Source organism: Hibiscus syriacus, unplaced genomic scaffold (assembly GCF_006381635.1).
Source record: "Hibiscus syriacus cultivar Baekdansim isolate YM2019G1 unplaced genomic scaffold, ASM638163v2 tig00111098_pilon, whole genome shotgun sequence".
Lineage (NCBI taxonomy): Eukaryota > Viridiplantae > Streptophyta > Magnoliopsida > Malvales > Malvaceae > Hibiscus > Hibiscus syriacus.
Genome location: NW_024062983.1, coordinates 863,154 through 888,080, shown reverse-complemented (window position 1 = coordinate 888,080; position 24,927 = coordinate 863,154). Strand labels below are relative to the sequence as shown.

Sequence of the window (24,927 nt, the reverse complement as noted above, 5' to 3'; positions counted from 1 at the left end):
TGATAACTAAATATCATCAATATTAACATAAAAATAAAATTCAATCAAAGAACTTTCTTTTTAGAAAAATAATATATACAAACAAATATCATTATCAACTATGAGAACTAAATATCATCAATATTAATATAAAAATATATTGATAAACTGATTTTGTCACAATTCAATTGTGACATCTTTTTTGTAGTTATCGACACGTATCTATATAAGAAGATTAACTCAAGAGTCTAAAATATAGAAAAATCATCACAATATCTAAATAAATGTTTATCGAAGAGATGATTTCAAATTCAACTCTGAAATCGAAAAAGATGTGCTCTAGAAAAGTAAATAAAACATGTTATGAGAGAAAGAAAAAAATATTATTTTTATTAAAAAATAAAAGACTTATTAAAATCCAGTGACATAAAAATTAGATATATAAAAATTAAATAAAAAGAGAAAAATAAAAGATGAATTAGAAATACGAATCAAACAATCTCAATAGTTAAAGACTATTATTATCTCTTGAGGTTTCAAGTTTAAGCACAATGTTTGTAGAGGTATATTGATATTCATTGCTAGATAATTGAAAATATTTTGAGCAAATATTATATTGTATTCATTCCTGGATAATAAAAGAACACTAAATAACTAAATAAAAAAAACAGCAAGGGTTATATAAATATGATTGACAATTAATTAACCAAAGATCGTCCACACCTAAGCAACTAAAAAGAAAAATATAACCAATAATTAGTTGGTATAGTGAGATAAGGTACTATATCCCTTCGGTAAGGTCAAGAGTTCAAAAACCGGTATTTACGAATGGAACCAATTGAGTTGCGAGGGTCACCCTCATCTCTACAGTACCCTATGAATAATTGGTCAATAAATCAGATACTAGTAATTAATTAAAAAAAGAAAAGAAAAAAAATATAAGATAAGGAAAGAAAAAAACCCCAAGAGAGGAGCTACAAAACCCTCTTATTTCCTTCTCTTACATAATGAATTATAAATATAATAATTAAACTAAAAGTCGTATAATTAAAATATCTGTAATAGTTTTCACATGGCCTTTCATTTTCACGAAGTTTTTGGGTTTAAAGTGATATAGTCAGCCTCACTGTCTTCATAGCAGGCACCTAAGCTAAAAGTTTGGATGTGGTTCTGAAACACGAGGCAAGCAACCCCATACCCTGTCTTCCCTTCAATTGCTTTCTCCTTTCTTAAATTCTTCTTCCTTCCAACGAATCCCCACATTTTCTTTCTAATTTTGTTAAGGCAAACTTCACCTTAAACAAAACAAATTGCCTTAAAGTAAGCTATGCAAAGATGTTCTTTCCAAGTTCAACTAACAACTATAATGTCGACCCTTTTTCTCACCTTCCTTCTTCATCTTACTATCTTCCCCTTTCAAGTCACCAACCTAATGATAATGGTTTCCTTAATCACCGCCACCATGATCTGGTGTCGGCTTCTTCTTTGTTTCCCTCCGTTGTAAATCATCAGCAGCCCAACCTCAACGAGACTTTACTCAACATGGCGCTTTTTAACAAGGACGGGGACCATGGAGTAGTTGGTTTTGGCGGAGGTCCTCCTCCGGGGTTTGGTTTCCCTGTCAAGAAGGCTATGAAGAAAGATCGGCACAGAAAAATTTGCACTGCGCAAGGGGTGAGGGATAGGAGGGTGAGACTGTCCATAGAGATCGCCCGTGATTTCTTTGATCTGCAAGACAGGCTAGGGTTTGGCAAAGCGAGCCAGACAGTAGAGTGGCTGCTTAGGAATTCGAGGAGCGCCATTAGAGAGCTGGCGAAGATGAAGCAGTGTGGGAATGTTGGTTGTGCCGGTTCTGGTCCAACGAGCTTGTTGTCTCTCGTCTCCGGTGACGATGATCGGTACGAAATGGGAGCTAAGAATCGAGTGCTCAATGTCGGTGGAGGAGAAAGTAACTCGGCTGAGCTAGAGGGCGTCGTTTCAAACAAGAAACGGATGAAGAAGTTAGAGAAATTAGCAGCAAGCCCTCTTAAAGAGTCGAGAGCAAAGGCAAGGGCAAGAGCAAGGGCAAGGACTAGAGAAAAGATGAACAGCAGTACTACTAGAACTCATGAGTGGAAAACATGCCCAGATTCAAGCCCTCATCCGTTGAGGTCTTTCACCGAACTTGAACCATCCAAGAAACCATATCATTTAGCTCATGGCTACAAGGCCCACAACAACAGCAACCCCAGCATGGCATCGTCTTCCTTTAAAGTTGTGGCTCATCAAGTTGAGCAACCTAGTGCAGCATCAACAGAAAATGTTATCGAGCAATCTATACTGATCAGAAGGATGTTGAAGCCGTCAACAGTTTTGGGTTATCAGCAAAACCTTGCAACTTCGAAGGATGCTAACTGCAACAGCAGCCCCAATTTGTCTCAGAATTGGGATATTAATGGTGCAATGGCTCATTCTACTCTCTTTGCTATAACTAATGTTAATCATTCAACAGGTACGTACTATCCAAGCGCAAGCGCAAGCGCGCACACACGCATATGTATATTTGATTATCAAGCTTCATATATAGTTAATTGTGTTTCAATCATAATTTTCAGGAGCTCAACTGTATGGCAAACCCTGAGAGGGCCTGCTGTGCTTGTAATGAAGGACTAATTAAAGTACTTTTGCGGTGCATGTGCATCAGAGATGTAAGCTATAGTTTTAATTTCTTGTTTATTTAAGGTTTGATTAGAGCAAACAAAAACACTTGAATGCTCACTTTTTTCTCTTTTTAATCCCTCAACTCGGTGATCTTTTGTTTAGAACTATCTTTTGCTCCACTAGCTTGGCTAGTTTTGGTTTAGGGGGAAAATTGCTGGTCCTCATATGGGGTCAGAAAGTTAATGAAGAAATTTCAACAACTATTCTTCTCCATCCCCTCCGATCCCCCTTTTCTCTTTGATGATTATCTAATTATAAGCATAAAGAATTTAATTAAAGTTGACCTTAAATTTGATTCAGGAACAGAATTCAATGGATGGTACCTCTTGTGCTATACTTATAATCTTTGCTGATGAGACAGGTAACATTAATTTTGGCAGCTGGAACAGATACCTGAAACTGAGAGTGGATTTTTTTTTATCAAGTTTAGGTATCGTTCAAGGATCGAGCTAGAGATTGATGTTAACTGAAGACTTGAAACTAATTTATTTTTAAAAGTAAAAAAACTGAGAAAAAGAGTTTTAATTCAGCTAAGTTAAGAATATCATCAGGTAGATTGTTGCTCTAGAGTATGAAATTCATGGAATACAAGTGCTTGTGTGAATATGATGTCTGAAGAAGAAAATTAAAAATATATTTCATATGCAAAATTTTACACTAAATTTAAGTGAGAAAAGAGAAATGAGGAAGAATAAGCTACATAGTCATAAAATAAATCATTTTTATCATGTTTGTGTAACAGTAAGTCAGGCACACATTCTTATATTGAGAGAACTACAATTAACATTATTAATTTCATTGAATTAACAATAAAAATTACAAATCATGATTCATGTCTTAGGCAAATGCTTTGAGATATGATCTAAGCACCCTTCAGTACCTTATCAAGTATAGTGTGTTCCTTTAAGTTGCGCAAATCTTGTTTGTTGGTAAGAAACCCTAAGCAAGATTGGATCAAATAGCCATTCAGTGCAATCTGCAAATATAACAATCTTAATATGAAATGCTCATTTAGATTGTGAAACATGACATTTTTCCCAAGCCCTCTGCATTGGGAATGCTTATCAGAATTTCCATTTGATTTTGAGGATCGATGAGCAAAGACCATATGGATTGTCACTGCTTTAATTCTGTCAGCAGATACTTTTTCATGCATATTATATCGATCGATGCTTGCCCTTTTCTCTACCCTATGTATTATACTTCATGGGGTTTGAATGTCCGCTACACTTTAGCATTCCCTTTGATCCAATCCCCAGTTTTCCATTTACCGGTGCATGCTTTTGTGTAAATTTGTTCTTGTTGCTAGGTTAAGCTGGATTGCATGCCATGCTCAAAACAAATAAAAGAAACATTGGAATGTATGCCAAATGATGATAGCAATCATTGTTTAGGCTGGGGTTCACAGTTTTGGAAGTCTTATTTCTTTCCTTTTGTGTGTGTCTTTCGTCTTTAGGGGGGTCTTATAGGTTACTGTTGTGTCTGGTTTTGACAGTGTCGTTGTCTTTGGATGTTTCTGTTCTGTTTTGAAACAGTTGCTCTAATGTTCCATGATCTCCCGTCGTTATTCACACACCCGAGGCTTAATCATGTTATGAGTTACAATTTTAACGAATATGATCACAGGAAACATAATGTTAATTAGAAAGAAAAACACAAATAAATTGTTCAGATATCTCCGGAGTGTCTTAAATCATGCATATGGAGTATAAGAACATCCAGTGTGGTACTGCATGCATGAGGGGATAATAATATACTGTCCCTTTGATGACAGCCTTCGATTCATTCAATTGCATGCATGGTTAGTCATGCCTGCATATATATACTCCCATCGACAAGCATACTGCTACTCAACAGTGCAACAATGTGTTCAAAATTTATAGGTGTTGATGGATATTTTAAGAGAGAGATAGTACGATTTGTGTTGAATGAACAGTCAGATTTAAAAAAGAAAGTTACGAACTCATCGATTCAATAATATAACAATCATGAATGGATGTAAATTGAAATCCCAAACTTTTCTTAAGAAATATTGTTCAGAAATTTTATTTTAAAATATTAAAAATTTAATATTAGTTTAAAAGGAAAAACGCCCTACCTACCCATGCCTAGATATGATTACCCTAACTTCAAAGGGGCAAAAAAAAAAAAAAAGAGAATGATTACCCTAGGTATGGGACCAAAATACTATTAGCTAGGTTATTTATTTTTTATTCTTTTCTTGAAAATTTATTTACTTATTTCATATGTTACAAAATCATGGAATAAATACGTACATATTATGTACAAAAGGATGGGTGAACAAATCTAAGATACCACACATGAAAGATTAAGTTAATTTAATATTTTCATATTAATCGGTTAGTTTAGTAAAATAAAATCTTAATTTTTTAAATAAAATTAACTATTTAAATATCAGTATTGTGAATAGAATAAATTATGAAAAATTATCCTGTGATAAAAAAAAATATACTTATTATTATAGTTTGAAGATTATACGAAAATTTTTGAAGATGGATTAAAGTAAAGATATGTTTATTTCATCGAATATGTGTCTCTTCAAATTTCAACTTCTCATTAATCAAGTGTGTTACACGTGATCAATAAAAGGATATCATTTTAAAAATTAATAAAAATTTTATGTTAATTTAAAAATAATCATTTCAATATTAGTATTTAAATTAAAAAAATTTAGTCACCGATAATTATAAAAAATGCTATACCAAAATTATTTAAATAATTATTTAAATAAAATTATAATACTAACTTGGAGTGTTCTTAGGCCCAAAATTAAAAAGTGTATTTGTATAATTGGGCCCTCCTAAAAGCTTGAAGATTAACTAAGTTAGATTGTTATAATACCAAATTAGACAATAAATACCTTCAATAATAAGCCTATAAAGTTGATTTGGGTTGGTATATTTTGAACCAAATTATTTAAATATTTAAATTTAATTTTTAACAATTAATTTATCATATAATATCTTGACTAAAATGAAATTAAAATATGAAAATAAATAATAAATTGCATTAAAAAAGTATATCTGCCTATCTATTTTACTTATTTGAATTTGATCATTGTATATTAATATGATGCAACGTATAAACATATATTAATTATTTATTTCATATAGTAGTTTTAAATTAATCTTCTTATTAAAAAAATAATCACACATCACTTTTTAATCCATAGTTGTACAACAATAAACGTGATATGATATCTGTACATATATTATTATTATTATTATTATTATTATTGTTATTATTATTATTATTATTATTATTATTATTATTAATACAATAACAGCACAATTATAAATATGAAATGAAACGTATAATCATAACTCTATTATAGATATATTAGAATGATTGAATCCTTCTTCACAAATCTAAAATCATAATTAACATGTTATTAAATTAAAAATAATAAATTTTCAACTGTATTGTCTTAATATATTTTAAAAATATTAGATTTAATATGTTAAAATAATTGGGTCCATCAGGTCGAAGGTTTCGTTAGTATTGTTACGAACTTGTGTTGATTAACAGCATTAATAAACTTTTGAAGCAGGGGGGGAAATTCAGAGAAGAAGAAGAAGAATGAATGATGCCAAAACCTAAAAAAAAACGCAGTGTCAAACAAGGAGAGTTTAAAGCCGAAGGCGAGAGCTTACCTTTGTCCCTGGTAATCTTTGAAGACTACTTCTTCTTCTTCCTCCTCCTCCTGTTCTTCATCTGCAGTTCACATTCAAGAAAATAATAACACATTGACCATGGAAAGTTAAAGATAAACGAGGATTAAGCGACAGTGGAAGGATGAGAGACAAAAACAAGTGAAAAAAAAGGCTGTTCTGGAGTTCTCCACTTTGGAGGTGTAAGTGAAAGCAGCTGGAAATATGGCATTCTGTGGCGGTCAGTCCAAAGCATGGGACACCATCGTACGCTGCTTCCTTCATTCCTACTCTATTTTTATCATAAAACCACCGTTATTTACCCTTTATCGAATATTAGATTAAAATCTGTTACTTATCATAAAAAGTTATTTGAATCTTTGTCATGTATCAAAGTAATTCGGATGTGAAATTCCAGGTGTCTGGGCAACCATAAAAAAATCATTTGATTTTTCAAAATATTTTTTATTTATAATTTTTCAGAAGATATGTTTAGTAAATAAAAAATATATTTGTTGTTTTCAATAATAAAAATAAAGAAAATTAATTTCAAAGTTGTTGATTTTGGATTTTTATTTTTTGTGTTGTCGTTTATTTTGGATTTTTCTTTCTTTCTTTATTATAATAAGAACACTATGAGTAAATATATATATATATATATATATATATATATATAATTGCACTTATAAGAATTTCGATTATAGTCAGATATTTAACATTTTAAAAATATTAAAAAGAATATTTTATGGTTTTTATATCTTTAAGAACAAGGCAATTTTTTAATTAGAAAATCTTTATTTTCATTTTTAAAATATGTTTAATGAAAAAAATCAACTTTATATTATTTTCAACTTTACGCATATTTTTATTTTCGTTTTTTAAAACTCTTTTTTTTTTTACATTTTATGATTATATTCATCGTTTTCCGCCTTAAAAATTACAAAATAAAAATTCTCTCTATTAAAAAACAAACGAATTCTTTTAAGCAAATTGCATAAGCTTAATCTATTAATGAACCTATGGACCAACTTATTTATACATATCGTTAAAAGAAACATTTTGAAAGCATATCAAGTACATACTCAATATGGAATTATGGATCAAGACCGTGAATAGTACTCTAAATATAATACATCATTAAAGTTTAAAAACAACAATTATTTAAATGATTTATTATTTACAATTTTTATAGCTAATTAAATAAAAATATTAAATCAATATTTCAACTTAACATACAGATCAATCATGTGAGTTGGGCAAACTTAAACTTAAGAGGATGAACTAAAATTCTAAGAGAGCAAAATAGATTTTCAATAAAAAATACATAGAAAAAATTTAGAATATTTGATAATTTTAAATTTTTAAGAGACGACTACTCCACTCACATCAAACCCTAGTTGTGAGGTACTAGAATTAATTATGAAAACACTCGTTAAGTTTGCAATAACAAAAATCTGATTGAATATTTTTATTAAAATAATATCACATGAAGTAGATAACCATATCTTAAATTTAAAAATGGTGTCAAATCTATGGGGTTGGGGGACAAGAAATAAACAATATTTTCACACAAATTGGGGCAGCAAATATGGTGGAGGCTAATAAAGAAACTACTGAGCATTATTTATTGAGGGATTTTTCCTTTGACCGGAATAAGATTTTTAACATTTTCTCTGTCCCAGAAAGATTTTTCTGTGACTATTCTTATTCCATATCTGATTTAATTAATGGATAATTAGCTTATCAGAACTTGGCACGTTCACAAAAAAGCTTAGGCCTCATCTTTCGAGTTCAAATGATATCTTACATTAATAAAAGGTTAGGGTTTCCTTTAAAAACCTACAGCATTACACACAGCCTCAAAGCGAAGAAAACGGCATGCTTCTTGAATAATTATCATAACACCATATATTAATGAAAATCCATTAATACAATGTATAACTCTCGAAATAATGACTGCGAAAAGCATATGGAGTCGGAACATTACAAGTCCGGTACCATCGACGCCAAGTCCAAGTCTTCGTCGGAATCAATAACCTCCTCAAAGTCATAGTATGCATTCACCTGCACATGTGGAGGTTAGCTTCCATTCCCTTCTATTAATCTTTATGTTTAAGGTAAACATACGAGTTCCATACAATGAGGTTAGAGGTCTTTCGGATTAGAATATGCTTTAACTACGTATTATTGAAGCCAGCTCGAATACCTTGGGTCTTGGGGTAATTGCTTCAAAACTACGGAATTCAGGGCTACCAAAATCTGGGGACTTCAGTACAACATATGCTCCTTTGTTATTGTATCTCTCTTCTGTTGCCTGCACCGTAGAAACAAGATACGAGTCGAATACAGGAAGATACTAGATATACCGAGAATATGGCACTCCCTCGGCAAAGATATCGTTCTTTTTCTCACTAGAATTATACCGAAAGTATCCCCGATATTTAAAACTGGCATAAAATATATAGACATACTTGTGTCCTAACCCTGGATCTTTAACAGATTTTGATAACCTCACATTTATGGCACTTCAACAATATCATAGAAAATAACAGTAGTATAAAGTCTAGGTACAAATCAATGGAAAATATTTAAAAGGATATGGTGGATGAAATTTAAGCATAACCATGGACATAATTTGTCATTAGCCGTCAAAAATCAAAACCATAAACCAGGCTTTTAAATCTATAGGGATGACAAGTAAACCATTGGAGATCAAAAAGATACCTGAAATTGTGGGTAGTCCGGAGCACTAAACACCGTTATCAGTTTCCCTGATTCCACATCATGATCTATGGTGTATCCTTCATCCATTCCTGCAAGACCAGGCATATTTTCTCTTGCATCAGGTCCTTCATGTGATCTGATAATTAGCTGAGGCAATTGCACCCAAAAACAACCACACTCTAAATATTTTGCAACTCAAAGAAGTGCTAGCCCGTAAAACTAATAGCTGTAATGAATAATAAGCGATTAAAAATACACAAAGCACTATACCATATAACTTAATTTAACTCAAACAATTAAAAATATCAATTCAGGAAAGTTTGTTGAACAAAGAGAATGAAAAAGTTTGACCAGAAATTAGTGTGTAAAAGTTGGATTACAACCATCAAGTTAATCTTACTACCTGCTTGCAACCAAGTGCAAGTTTTAACAGGTAAATCCAAACGACTTATTCCCCTAACTAACACTATAATAAGCATCAAAATGTAGACTTATAATAAGCATTATCCACCTGCATATAACTTAGATTTGAAATTCTCAACCAGAAAAATATAATTTTCCATTCGGGTAATGAATTCTGTCCCAGATTTTGACTCAAGTCTAGGCCAAAAATTTGTACAAATTAAGATGGTCCTTCAAAATTGTCCAGCTCATACCAGAACCACTGCCAACTCCGCTCCTACATCGTAATACATTAGGGTCAAAACCTAATTTCTAGGTAAAATTTCATTACTTCCCAGGACATGAATAGTTGCTTGTCCAACGTAAACTGCATTTTGCTCCATTTCACAGTCTTCAATTAGAAAACCAGCATGCGCGGTTTATCAATTCATGCAGTTTCGTCGAAAACTAAATTGCAGATTGAATGCATGATGTTCAAGGATGGAAAGCACCTAGGAACATCTTCAACTGGAATGATAACATCCCCTTCTCTTAATAAATGTACAGTTTACAGAAACATAAATAGCATGTTTACATAGAGAAATAATAGGGCTACGATCTAGCCAAACATCGGATTGCCTAAATGGCTCTCCTATCGTTGATGGATAGTGGAGACAAAATAATTTAATTACACAATTACGAAATCATCTGTTAAATTTAATCACAAAGCTTTAAATGAAAAACATATTAATGATAATACCTTTAGTTTGAACTTCTTTAAAAACTCCTCCGTGCAGTCGGGGCCCCATAAAAGGCCAATACCTCTCTCCTCATTAGGGGAAAGACCAGGTTTCATCGATGGATCTGACCATAGCACATCACCAGGAATCAAATTCCGTCCTTCCCAAGGAGGATCAAGGACTGATCTTTGAGCTTTAGATAACTCCTCCAAAGAACCAAGACATAAGGCGTTGGTTTCAGGGACGAGATTTATCCTACGATTCTTCTTCCCTTTCGTCCTTTTGGAACGGGTGACGGTAATGCTGCGGAAAAGCCCCCCGTGAGCAGTAAAAACACGCTCAGCAATTATAGAGGCCAGAGGAAGTCCTTCAAAGCATCCCAAACATTTGCGATACACATGCTTACCTTTATCCCCGTACTTAGCCAAAACTTCATTCTCAAAGCCATAAGTAGAGGTGCAGTACTTGGATTCATGATTTCCGCGAAGGAGATACACTCTACGTGGCATAAAAACCTAGAAGAACATCATATATTGTCAAACGTTACTTAATTATCAAAATAGTAGATAGAATTAAGCTTCACTAATACATCAACTTGAGGGAAAAAAAAAACTAGTATGCTAATCACAGCTGCTAGCCTGCTAATGTACAAATTATTGTGAAATCCCATAATCTAAAAGCTATGTTCTAGCTGAAGGGTCAAAATCATTCACAAACGGCTTATGAAAGATGGTAATTACAAATACTAAAACAAGTGTTACAAAAGTGAATTCTTTGTAAAAAGATATCTGCAAATTGGAATTACCTTCAAGGCTAGCAAGAGCAAGAAAGTCTCAAGACCCCAAGCTCCTCTGTCAACATAATCCCCATTGAAGACAAAGATCCGATTTTCGGAAGGAAAGCCGGCATCTTGGAAGAGGAAGAGAAGATCATGCAATTGGCCATGAAGATCGCCGATCACCACAACCGTTGAATCAGAGTCGGGGGTCACGATTCGGACGCAATTGGGTTCTTTGTGGAGGATCTTAGAAGCTGTAAGAACGAGGGCGTCGAAAACGGGAACCGGCAACACGGAGGGGAAGGACGAGGGGGGCAGGTTTTTTGAACTCCAGTCGAAAGCCGATATCACGTGGTGGATCCACTCAAGGCTGAGCTGGCCATCGGGGGGCCAAGTCAGGGGGACCGGAACAACCGCCGGGAGTGAGGACGGAGAAGGTTTGTCGGTGGATGTGGAGGCATCTGCATCTCTGGAAATTGGACTGATATTGATATTAGTAATGTTATCATCGGTGGACATAATTTTGTTCTTTGACAATAAATTAATTTGTGGGATGGAGTAGTTTAAGTTCAACACAAAATTGATGTTGGTCTGATTATGCCTACACCTCACAACACAACCAGTCTAGAATTTCTTTGGTAGACACTAGAATCATCATTTGCACTCATAACTCATTTCAGCGTTTGACAGTCGAATAATTTTTTTTTAATTTTTCGAGTTGATAAATATTATTTTATAGCCTAGAATTGTTTTAAAAAAATTTCAAACCAGGTCGAGTTTATAAAATTTTAGTCATTTCGAGTTGAATTTTTATTTAAATATAATTATAAATATTTATAATATTATAACATTATTTGATTTTAATTTAAATGGTATTTTATAATTATATACAGTACATATATATATTTTTGTATTTTTTCAATTGTAATTTATATATACTATACAAAGTCGAGTTGCTCGACTCAAACTTGAAAATCAATCTATTAATTATTAAAAATTACGAGTTATTTGAGTTGTATTTTTCAACTCGATTTAAAGTTAATTTTTTTACGAGTCGGTCGAGTTTATAAAATTATAACTCCAAGTCAATTCGAGTCGAGATTTTTTCAAATTAAATCGAGTAAAAAATCAATTTTTCGAATCGAGTCAAAAATACAATTAATTAAGGCTAGATATCAAAGATGGAGAAGATGTGATTAAAGTTGTAAAATAATTCTTTCAGAATTCTTTCATTTTACCAGCAAGACAATTACTGAGATTCTTATTCAAAAGTTGAAAAACATTCTTCCTGACATAATTACTCTTAACCAAACAACCTTTGTTAAGGGAAGAAATATTATTGACAATACTCTACTAGCTCAAGATCTTGTCAAAGGCTATGGAAGAAAATCAATTTTTCCAAGGTGTGCTATCAAGATTGATCTTCAAAAGGCTTTTGATTCTCTTTACTGGGGATTCCTTTCTTTCATTCTCAAACCTATTGAATTGCCTCCTCTTTTCATATCTTGGATTGAAACTTGTTACACTGGAGCAAAATATTCAATCTCATTCAATGGTTCATTGATTGGCTATTTCAAAGGTGAAAGAGGCCTTAGACAGGGTGATCCTTTATCACCCATTCTCTTTGTTCTAGCTATGAACATCCTTTCCAAGCTTCTTAATCTTGCTGCTGCCAGAGGATTATTCAGTTATCATTCTAAATGCAAAAAAATAGGGCTCACTCATCTTACTTTTGCTGACGACCTTTCAATCTTTTGCAAGGGAAATATGGAGTCTATTGCTGGAGTTATTTATGTTATTCATAAATTTTATGAAATATCTGGGCTTCAACTAAATGTGGCTAAATATGAAATTTTTGCAGCAGGTATATCTCAAAGGAATCTTGAAATCATTAAGATCTCTACTGGTTTCAAAATCGGTCTTTTACCAGTGAGATATCTCGGGGTTCCTCTTGTTTCTCGAAAACTCACTGCTAAAGGTTGCTCCCCCCTGATTGATAAGATCAGATCCAGAATACACCAATGGTTTGGGAGGCACTTAAGCTATGTTGGAAGGTTAGAACTCATTAAAACTGTCTTACATAACATTGCAAATTTCTGGTGTTGTCAGTTCCTGCTTCCTCAAACTGTTATTAATAGAATTAACCAACTATGCTCGAGATACTTATGGAGAGGCTCTGACACTTCAGCCTCTAGAGCAAGGGTAAGTTGGGGTAATTTATGCAAACCAAAGTTTGAAGGAGGGCTAGGTTTAAAGGACTTAAAATCTTGGAACAAGGTATGCATGATTCTGCTTATTCGAAACCTTCTAGCTGGTCAAGGTTCCTTATGGATCGCTTGGACCCATACTTAAGTAATTAAATCTAATGATTTTTTGCCAAATGTCTACGAGTGCTTCTTCTAGTTTCATCTTCAAAAAACTTTTGAAACTGAAAACCGAGGCCTTACCCATTCTTAGTGCTGGAATTACGAATTGTAAAGGGATTTGGGAAGAAGTTCGAATCAAGCATGATAAAGTCCCATGGCAAAAGCTAATTTGGTTTCCCCTTCACATTCCCAAATTCAGTGTTATTTATTGGTTAGCTATCCTTGATCGACTCCCAACTAGGGAGAGACTCTTATGAATGGGACTCATCACCAATGGTCAATGTATTCTTTGCAATGATGCTCTTGAAACTATAAACCATTTATTTGCTGACTGCATTATGGTTAATTCTCTTTGGAATGGTATCTTGAATCTTACTCTTATGTCCAAACCTCATATATCATGGGAAATAAGTTTGCTTGGGCTTACTCAACTTGGAAAGGTAAATCTCTCTTAACTTCCATTATGAAGATTGCATTGAATGCTTTTATTTACATGGTTTGGGAGGAGAGAAACAGACGCATATTTCAAGGGAAAACTCGAGCTATAGAAAACTTGCTTGGTTCTATTAAAGATATTGTTGGTGCTCAACTCAGGAACAGAGATATTAATAGGCTTGACAATGTAAATATGCTTCTTTGTAACAATTGAAATATAGGTTAACCATTTGTTGTATAGTGGTCTTTGACCATTTTTGGGATTTTGTATGAACTCTTTTTTTTGTTATAAAATGCTTACTTATCCAAAAAAAATAATAATAATAATAATAATAATAATAATGAAATTCGGCCTACCTTAGTACTATACTAGAAATCGATTCATCCTTGTCTTCTTCTATTCTGCTAGTAAGAGAAGAGGTACGTTCCATAAATGGTCTATAACTTTTAGGGAATATACATTTTGGTCATGAAAGTTTTAAAAATTGTAATACGGTCACTAAATTTTTAATTTATTTTCACTACAATCACTACCGTCAATTGTTCTTTAAGAAAAACTTATATGTCAATGTTGTCACAGCTAAACATAACACTATTCAAGAGTTTTTTTGGTCTTTTTACGACCGTCGAACTATTTATCATTTCATCCAAATCTTAAAATGTCACAACCATCATTAAGATCATATCAACCAAAATTTGAGCCACGATCATCAATCTCATTCAATCAACATCTGCAACCACAAACTACCATTCACAATAAACAATAAACAACAACAAAATTTGCAAATAAGTAAAAAAAAAGATAAAGTAACAATTATCCATGAAAAATTTAATGAGATTTTAATAAACGAAAAAATGGGTAAATTTTAATGGTGGGAACGTTATATTTTATCACAAGATTTAATTTTATGTCGATTTGATGGATAATAGTGACTGATCGATAAGTTTTAACTTTTAATTTTTATTAAAATTTAAAAAGATTAAAATGTTTTTCGATAATTTTAAATTGAAAAATCTAAAGAAAAGTAATTTAGTGTTACTTTTAATTAAAGAAATAACCGAATAATTACAAAAATGATGGTAGAAGAAGCGGTGGTCCGTAATTTTAAGTCTGAAAAAATTTAAGAGAATTTTGAGAATATTTTTTTTTAATTCGTCATGTTAGGTTTTCATGACAACAGTTGATGACATTGATTGTAATTAAAATAAATAATGATTGGTGACCAAAATGCAAGCATGCTAAAAGTGTATTAACCATTCACGTAGTTTACCCCAAGACAAGACAGAAATTCTGAAATTTACAATTTACAAATACGACGAAGAAAATATCAAGCAATCCAAAGTGCAGAGCGAAGGGTTCGATTCCTGAAGTAAATGGAAGAGTACCCAGAAGAATTAAGGAGTCCTCCAGTGGCGCTGGTGTCATTGGTAGGATGCTCAGAACAGCACGGTGCGATAACGACCCACCTCCTCTCCCAGCAGCCTCCTATCAACACCCTCGCCTTGCCGGACTTCTCCAAGCTCACCCATCTCCTCCAACAATCCTCCTCTTCTTCTTCACCGGTCGGATTCTTGAAAAAGGATTGGCTGGTCAAGCACCGTACCAAGATCCCCGCCGTGGTGGCAGCCCTCTTCTCTTGGGATCACGTTTCCGGTGACCCTGCACAATGGGTCCAAGTCTGTTCCGATCTGGATGACCTGAAAGCCGCTATTCGTCCGAGGAACACCAAATTGTTGCTGCTCGTGGTAGTGGGCAAATCGGAGGGCATTAGTGAAGATCGTCTCATTGCTTTACGGAAGCGAGCAGAGGTTGATTCCAAGTACCTTCTCCTCTATAACCCTGATCCTTCTCAACTCGATAACTCCCTTCAAAGGTGCTTCTTTTTATCTCCTTTTACTGAATTAATTTCTATGTAAATTGTACAATATACAAACATATATCCCATACGTTGTAATGTCTGTTAGGTTGAGCGCCAGCTTTGCCGAACTAGGAGCTACTTTTTACAAAGAGGAAGGTAGAAGGATTAAAGCTCGCATTGAAAATAAGAACTTCTCCACTCGCGACCTCCAAGTTCGATACTGTTTCAAAGTAATAATAGTAATTAAAGAATAGCTTTGGTTGTTTTTATTGTTTTCGTTATTGTTAATTCCATGTGTATTGGCTCATTGTTTCACAAAATGGGTAGGTTGCTGTATATGCAGAGTTCCGACGAGACTGGGCTGAAGCCTTGAGGTTCTACGAGGATGCCTATCATGCTCTGCGCGAGGTTTTTCCCTAATTATCCTTTTTCCCTTTACAATCTTAAGCTTTAGTCTTTGACCATCTATGGCTATGCCATGACATGCTATGTAGATGGTTGGTACCTCAACAAGGTTGCCTCCCATACAACGCCTATTTGAGATCAAAGCTGTTGCTGAACAGTTGCATTTCAAGATTTGCGCTCTGTTTTTGCATGGTGGAAAACTCAACGAAGCAGTCACATGGTTCAGCCAGCACGTTGGCTCCTACAAGTCCCTTGTTGGAGCTCCAGAAGTCATTTTTCTTCACTGGGAATGGCTCAGCAGACAGTTTTTGGTTTTCGCTGAGTTGCTTGACTCGAGCTCTGCAACTCTTCCAAGCGCTTCCTCTCAGCCATTAGACACTGCTGACCAACTTCTAACAGAATGGGAATTCCATCCAGCTTATTACTATCAGGTCTTTACCATCATATTGTCCACATTTATTCTTTTATTTTTTCTCTTGATTCTCATTAGCCATTTTGTTTTAGGGCTTTCCCTTGCAAGTCATGCTAATTTGTTTTATATCAAACCCTTAGAAACAATGAGTTCAACAGGTACCCATACATTGATTCTTGGGGCTAAGGATAGGTATAAGCTAATATGCGTACCTTGTTAGTACTATTTTCCATGTTCGTTTTTATTTTCTTCTTGCTTGCTTTGGTGAGATTGAGCATGCATTCAGAGTTCTATTAGATTATTTAACTTAGCTGAATCATAACATTCATCTTGCAACAGTCAGCAGCTCAATACTTGAAGGAGAAGAAATCTGCTTTGGAGTTGGCAGTGTCAAATGCAGAAACTTTTAATGAGAATGATGATGGATGTGCTGAATATGTGGTACCATCACTTTATATTGGTCAGTTTTCTCGGCTACTTGAGCAAGGGGATGATTCGGCTATGCAGTCGTAAGTCTTGGAAAATTTAATCAAAAGTCTTATTTGATATGTACCATTTACCTTAAATAAGTGTTTGAATTTTTATTCTCGTCTGACTGTGCAGCATTACTGATGATGAATTCACCCGGTACGTGATTGCCGAGGGAAAAAGGTTTCAAGACTCCTTTGAAATTATTGCTTTGCTCAGAAAGTGTAATGAATTGTATAGTAATCGTAAAGCTCAGAGGATGGGTTCACTTTGTGCCTTTCAGATTGCTAGAGAATACTTTTCTTTGGGTGATTACAGCAATGCAAAACAGTTTTTTGATGGTGTTGCAAATCTATATAGGCAAGAAGGATGGGTTACTTTGTTGTGGGAGGTTTTGGGTTACTTGAGAGAGTGCTCAAGGAAACAGGGTGCAATAAAAGAGTTTGTAGAGTTCTCTCTTCAAATGGCTGCATTGCCAGTATCTATTGTTGATAGCATCCAGTCCTCCAAATGCAGCCCAGTAGGACCTGCAAGTCTTGAACAGAGAGAATTGATATACAGAGAAATTTTTGCACTCATAAGTAGAGAAGCTAGACCAGAATCTTTCAATGGACTTGGTGATTTCAAAGTAACTGGAGATAATACCCTTCATCTTGAAATTGATCTTGTTAGTCCACTCAGATCAGTACTTCTTGCTTCTGTGGCTTTTCATGAACAGATAATTAAGTCCGGTGTCTCCTCTTTGATTACAATATCACTACTATCACAGTTACCCCTTTCCATCGAGATTGATCAGTTGGAAGTCCAATTCAATCAATCTCAATGTAATTTTATCATCACAAACGCCCAAATACATCCACTTGAAGCAGTGCAGGGTGAGCAACATGATCATCGAATGGAGAGTGCCCCTTCTTTAGCACTTGTTACAAACAAATGGCTGCGGCTGACTTATGACATTAAATCTGGTAAGTCTGTAGTGTGTGTGTGTGTGTGTATATATATATATACGCATTTGTTTTTTTCACTATACATTAGGTTCATCTAATTAAAAACTAGGAGCTGACCCACATTGATAACATAGTCATTTCAACTTGGCACTCCTTAAGTTTGCAAATAGGAGAAGAATAATTCTCGTGCAATTCTGGTAGTGTTTTTTCATGCTGTTGTTTGATATTAACCTGACTACTTCGCAATGAATTTGTTACAGCCTTGCAGCTATACGTTTCGACCTAACCTAAGTTTGCAAATAGGAGAAGAATAATTCTCGTGCAAATAATTGTAAGGGGCCTTTTAGCTTTCAACGGGTGAGCCTAGGATTTAATCAACCAAAAACCATGAGAAATCACTAGTGCAGCGCCCTAGATAGCAAATAAGGTTTACATTAGATTGGCAATATAACTTTTTCATCACTCCTTTCTTGTCTGGGCTTTTAGTTTTGCTTTCTTCAGAGTTTAATCAGAAGGATAGCTTATTCTTGAATTTTCCCTAGAGATTAAAAGGCTAAAGTCATATTCAATACAAGGTCCTGATTGTCCTTACTTTTATCCAGAACCATATGGAATCTGATGTCTTCTTTCCGCATGCATTCTCTTCTACTGTAAATTCTTTATTATGATTAGCATCATGGTTTCCTTCATTGTCCACGTACTATTCATTAATAAACTTTCAAAATTTGCAGAACAAAGTGGAAAGCTTGAATGCATATCTATTATTGCAAAAATGGGACCTCACTTCACAATCTGCTGCAGAGCTGAAAGTCCTGCTTCAATGGATGATTTACCTCTTTGGAAGTTTGAAAATTGTGTGGAAACATTCCCCACAAAAGATCCTGCTCTATCATTCTCTGGTCAGAAGGCTGCTCATGTTGAAGAACCTGACCCACAAGTGGATGTCACTCTTGGTGCTTCTGGGCCGGCATTAGTTGGAGAGAGATTTCTGATACCAGTTACCATAACCTCAAGGGGCCATGCCATCCATGCTGGTGAAATGAAGATAAATCTTGTCGATGTGAAAGGAGGTGGCCTGTTCAGTCCTAGGGAATCCGAGCCTCTTTCATTGGAAACTCATCATGTTGAGCTTCTTGGCATTGTTGGACCAGAACTGGAAGATGAATCTCAAAAGTTCTCTGATAAAATCATGAAAATTCAACAATCTTTTGGATTGGTTTCTGTTCCGTCTCTAAAGATTGGAGAATCATGGTCCTGCAAACTAGAAATCATGTGGCACCGACCCAAACCAATTATGCTCTTTGTATCACTGAGCTACTCCCCGATTTCTTATGAGTCGAATTCACAAAAAGTCGATGTCCACAAGACCTTGCAAATCGAAGGAAAGGATGCTGTTTCAGTTTGCCAACATTTTATGCTGCCTTTCCGCAGGGATTCCTTGTTGCTTTCAAAGATCAAGCTGGCCCCTGATTCCAATCAGTTTTCATCACTAGCCCTGCATGAATCAACTGTACTTGTTGTTAGTGTCAAGAACTGCTGTGAGGTCACATTGCAGCTGCTATCGATGGCTATTAAGGCTGATGATGGTGGAACTGAAAGGTCATGTTCCATCCAACACGGGAACGAAGATCTTGGCACTGCGGTTCTTGTGCCAGGAGAAGAATTTAAGAAAGTTTTCAGTGTTATTCCTAATCTGGATTCCTCAAAACTTAGACTGGGGGTGGTGCATCTAAAATGGAGGAGGCATTGTGGAATTGAAGATAAATCTAGTTTGGCTGCGATTGATTCCGAGGTTGTAACTGAATACAAACTTCCCGATGTACATGTGGAGTTGCCACCGATTATTGTGACTTTAGAATGTCCTCCTTATGCCATCCTTGGAGATCCCTTCATATACCATGTTAAAATCCGTAACCAAACCGAGTTACTTCAAGAGGTAAAGTTTTCATCGGCAGATTCACATAGTTTCATGCTATCTGGGTCTCACAGCGATACGGTGTTTGTTCTTCCAAGATCGGAGCACTTCCTTTGTTATAAAGTTGTGCCTCTTGTCTCTGGTTTGCAACAATTGCCTAGAATTTCTTTGACATCTGTGAAATATTCGGCTCGATTTCAACCCTCCATTGCTTCATCTAATGTTTTCGTTTTACCATCCAAGCTACACTGCAAGACGGCTGGTATTAAAGAGAAAAGGGTGGAGGGGCCTACTGTAGCAGACTAAATTATATTCTTTGTTCATTCTGATTATTGCCGATATTATTTGCCTTGTACGTATGAATACACGGGGAATCTTGTCGCTTGAGACCAAAGCTTTGTAGTTGAACATTAGTGAGCAACTTGGATAACTCGAAGATGTCGACTAGTTTGTTATATTTTTCGGTGCAATGGAATAAAAGAAACGAGGCTCAGACATATGAATGTTGTGAGATGGTGGTGGTGGTTTTGTTGTTTCTCGGCTCATGTCATGTTCTTAGACATTAAAGACGTGAACCATTTTATTCTGCACCTTACATGGTAGAATTTCACCCTTTAAAGATTTCAAACATCGCAATATCAATGACTCAAACACTCATGTCACACCCTCACTGCCCGAGAAAAATCATTGTTAGAATTTTTTTAAGCTTCATAAAAAAATCGATCCCTAAACTATACCTCTATTCTTAGATTGGTTGTTAATTTTCTTTTTTCAGCTCAAAATGGGACTTAAACCCATTTTCATGCAAAAATGTACGGTATCCAATAAGAATTCAACATGTGTAGTTGATTTTGGTTTTTGGGTAATACTGAAAGGATATTGAAAGTTTAGGTTAAGGACCAATCTTTGGTTGAGGGTCAATTTTCTGATGAAGTCATAGTTTCAGTTTGGGCCGTTCTTGCAACGAGGAAAACGGATACTTCAATAGATCAAACGGTGGTGATTTATTCACTTTGAACATATTTTTTTATTAGTAATATGAGGTAAGTTGAATATAGTATCCGTTCAGAAATAATTTTCAACCATTTAATATTAAACGTTTATGCTATTAAAAATGTTTTTAGTATTCGAATTTAAAACCTTAAAAAATCATAACAAATCATTTTGAATATTCCCCGATTAAATTTATTGGGTCTTTTGGTGGTTGGGTTCCATACTCATTGTACCCGTAACCGATTGAAACACGAAAAAATTGAAAAGTAGTAAGCGAGTTTATCATCACCTAATACAAAGCAAATTCCTCATCTTAGTTAATTATACTTGTTAGTTAAGTAAAATTTGATTCAATTTAAAAAATAAAGTTAAATTAATTGAATTTAATTATTTAATTTATTTTTTTCAATTCAAGTTTTCTGATTCTTTTTTTATTTAAGTCGGGATGGTTTTTACAAATATCAGTTTAAATCCTTGATAGTTTAAAAATATATAAATTGTTCCCTCTAGAAAAAAAATTATAAGAGAATCTTTAAAATAAAAAAAAAGGATTGTACACGATTCCTAAAAGTTCGTAAAAACTAAAAAATAAAATAAAAAGTTAAATAAAAAAATAAAAAAAATCCAAAATATTAAATGCAAGGAATTATATAAATAAAAAAAATATTTATTTTAACTTGAAAATTAATCATATTATTGATTATATTTAAATTTAACATATTCTTTTAATCAAATTTGAATAAATTTATTTGATTTAAATTTTACTTTACTCGATTTATTTAAAAATATTTAATTTAAATTTAAATAATAAATATGAGTCATCAATTTAATCATTTATATTAAAAATTATTCAATAGTGAATCATCAATCAATTGGTCTAGTGGAATAAGATATTGAGCAATATAAAAGGTTCGAATTTTAGTGATTGCGAAAGAATTAAACTGGGTTGGATGGATTGTCTTCGTAATAAACTTCTATAAAATCTAATATAGATTAGTTAATTAATAGATTATATACATACAAGTAGTTAATTAAAAAAATTATCTAATACTAACCCTTAAATCCACTCAAAACTAATATAAACTTGATAACATGTGAAGTGGTACGAGGGTGAATGTCATTTGTTGTTCATTTTCATTTTCTTCACTGTTGTCGTACAAGCAAATAACTAACGAATAATGACATTATTTGATTTTCACTTTTGGTGTAATCTATTTTGAAAATTAATCTCCGGAAAAAGTAACTATTGATATTAGGTGTTCAATCCGTCAGTGGTCGAATCAAACTATATAATTAATATATATTATACATTTAATATGTTATATTTTCAGTTAATTCGGTAGGTTAATTCAATTAAAATCGAAGTTTAAATACTTTTAATATGCAAATAATATATAATATATTTAAAAATTTGATTAATTCGATTAATTAATCGATTTTGAACCGAATTAAACTATAACTAAAAAATTAAAATATTCTTAACCTACCTTTATATATATTAACCTTTATACATCATAATGTTTTCAAATTTTAAAAACAAATTTATTTGTTTATATATTAATTTATTATACAATGTATAAAGATTTACAAATATTCTTTAGAATTATCAGAAATATAATTAGATGCATGTATTGATTTAAATAATTTATGTTGTCGTTAAAAAATAATAGGGTTAACTATGTGATTGATTACTTATATTTGTGTTTTGTTCACTTTTCCTCATTGATTTCAAAAAAACATAATATATAGTCACTTTTGTTTTTATTTAATTAAGACTTGATTATCACGAGTTAACTGTCGTTAAATATTTTGATATAATCACACATCTGGTTCATGTTGTTTACATATTCTAATAATTTAATCCATTTTTAATAAATTAAAATAAATTTAATTCTTTAATTGAATGGTATAACGTGTCACTAGTACCACACATTGTACCACTTGTCACCTTTCGATTGGAAGACTAAATTTATTTTAATTTAATATATTTTATTCTTATCTTAATTTTAAAATATTTTTAACATAATGTGGTACTACTGACATGTGACATGACACGTGACACTTGTGGCATATGGCATCATTCGATTGGATAATTAAATTTATTTTAATTTATTAAAAGTATGACTAAATTGAGAGAATATTTAAATAATAAGGATCAAATATGTGATTATACCAAATATACATCACCTAATTTGTTAATTGTTAACGACAGTTAACCTGTGGTGATCACATTTTAATTAAATAAAAAATGAAAGTGACTATTCTTAATTGAATAAAAATAAAAGTGATCATATATTATGTTTTTTAAAATCAGTGAGAAAAAATGGACAAAATATAAGCATAAGTGATCAATCATGTAGGTAACCCAAAATAATAATGATGTTAACATATCGTCATAAAATAATATATATATATATATTTTTAAAATTATTATATCAACAATTATGTTTTATTTTTATTAAGAGGGATAAAACTAACCGCTCTCTCTCTCTCTCTTTTCTCTTTTTTTCTTTACAACTTGGGTTAAATTTTATATATCAAATGAACTTATTCTTCTTTGATTTTGTTTAGCCCGCGACAACATTGGTTTTGATACTGGTTGCTTACTACCGGTTGTATTTTTTCTTTAATTTTTTAGTTTTTAATAAGAATAATTATGTCTTTGTGATATGTTTATCTCTGTTTTTATTACACGTTTATATTTACCTTTGTGGCACGTTTTTATCTGCCTTTTGGTAGTTTTCGGTCATTTGACCATTTTTTTGTTTATATTTTTTCTCAGGGTTGGATTTGACATCGCTTCGATTGACCAATGTGGCGCTTATTTGTTATCATGCTGATCTTCCCTACTTTGGACCATCGGATTGATTTGGATACGTGTTTTGCGCTCGTTGATAGTTTTCTCACGGTCGCTTGACTCTGATTTACGATTTATCGATGGCGTTTTAGTAGTTTCATCCTCTTTTGTGGTTCGTTTGCCAATACAGTCAGGTTTGTTCGTATCTTTATTTTGTTAGAGTATTGGTTAGTTTTTTAACCTTTCTATTTTATGGTCCTGATGTGATTTAGGTGCTTAGTTTTTGCGTCAATGATTATAAGAAAATGTCATAATTATAATTTAGTTTACGTTTACAATTATGCTCCTAAATTTTTATTATAATTCTGGATATTTTTTATTTTTAATAAAACTAACGCTTTCTATAAAAAAAAACTAAGGTTGATAAAAATAAATTAATATATAATTTTAGCATGATCTATAAAAAAAATAGTTAATTGATCCAAACGAAATCATAATAATAATTAAATGATTAGATATCTAGTTTACTCATAATTTTATTTTTATCTATTAAAAGAAAGACAAAGCTGGAGAGGTCTGTGTCAGTGGCTCTTCCATCTCCATGTTGATTGGCCATGTTGATATGGTGTGACTACGTAGTTGCCAGGGCGGATATTTCTCGACATCACCTCTACATGTGTTCCCTCCATCTCATGCACTGCATTAACTCACTCCCCATCTTTTAATATTTAATTTTCATATCATTCTATTTTAAATTATTAACTTTTTGACTTAAGCATAATATTAATAATAAAATATTATATTATATTTTAACCTCATCAGACTCCAATCCTACCATCAGTGCCAGTCCAATGAGTTTTAATGTCCTGGACGAGATAATAATTTTATGTCATTCCATCGATGATTATGCACCGTCTGCACCGAGAAGACCATCCAACTTCCATTATTTGTTTTGGATTTTCGAAGGGGAGAATTGATTAAGCTCCTTACAATTCTGCTCATAAGTATCACCAAACAAGAAAAGAGAAACAATATTTTCATCTAAGCACCCAATTTTCCATATGGAATAGCTCTGCCCGATTGAACTAGTCTTTGGAGTTTCCTTTTCAGTCAACACTCCTATGGTTGCCCAACAACCGTAAAGGGTGTCTCCCTTCAACAAATTCCTGCAAAAAGCCCAAAAATTTATTGTCATCTACTTGATGAGGTGTATGTATAGCAATGCTTTATCAAGGCCCTAACAAGTAATAAACATAGGTAAGCCAAACTCGATTTGGTCAGTCCTTCAGAACTCAGTGAGCGGTTGTCGGATATTCTATTTGCCACTTGCCACTTAAGAATTAGTGGAATGTAAATT

General features: G+C 33.2%; 3 protein-coding genes across 4 annotated transcripts; 2 read left to right on the top strand and 1 right to left on the bottom strand.

Annotated features, from left to right (window-relative positions):
- The first annotated feature begins 1,314 nt into the window (after positions 1-1,314).
- Positions 1,315-2,599, top strand: LOC120153048 (transcription factor CYCLOIDEA-like). The gene is made up of 2 exons (XM_039165067.1): positions 1,315-2,470; positions 2,574-2,599. Exons 1-2 carry the CDS (start codon positions 1,315-1,317, stop codon positions 2,597-2,599), a joined length of 1,182 nt encoding a protein of 393 aa, XP_039020998.1.
- A 5,685-nt stretch (positions 2,600-8,284) lies between these two features.
- Positions 8,285-11,526, bottom strand: LOC120153110 (serine/threonine-protein phosphatase 7-like). The gene is made up of 5 exons (XM_039165108.1): positions 11,001-11,526; positions 10,216-10,710; positions 9,075-9,221; positions 8,557-8,664; positions 8,285-8,414 (listed from the first exon to the last, which is right to left on the bottom strand). The coding sequence occupies exons 1-5, from the start codon at positions 11,490-11,492 to the stop codon at positions 8,334-8,336; spliced, it is 1,323 nt and encodes a 440-aa protein (XP_039021039.1). The 5' UTR covers positions 11,493-11,526; the 3' UTR covers positions 8,285-8,333.
- A 3,556-nt stretch (positions 11,527-15,082) lies between these two features.
- Positions 15,083-20,321, top strand: LOC120153107. 2 transcript variants are annotated; one of them, XM_039165105.1, is made up of 7 exons: positions 15,083-15,648; positions 15,740-15,863; positions 15,961-16,041; positions 16,128-16,469; positions 16,790-16,959; positions 17,054-17,883; positions 18,597-20,321. In XM_039165105.1, exons 1-7 carry the CDS (start codon positions 15,149-15,151, stop codon positions 20,084-20,086), a joined length of 3,537 nt encoding a protein of 1,178 aa, XP_039021036.1. In that variant the 5' UTR covers positions 15,083-15,148; the 3' UTR covers positions 20,087-20,321. The 2 variants fall into 2 exon arrangements, with proteins under 2 accessions (XP_039021036.1, XP_039021037.1); XM_039165106.1 differs by lacking the exon at positions 15,083-15,648 and having other exon boundaries at positions 15,847-15,863; positions 15,977-16,041.
- The last annotated feature ends 4,606 nt before the right edge of the window (positions 20,322-24,927 follow it).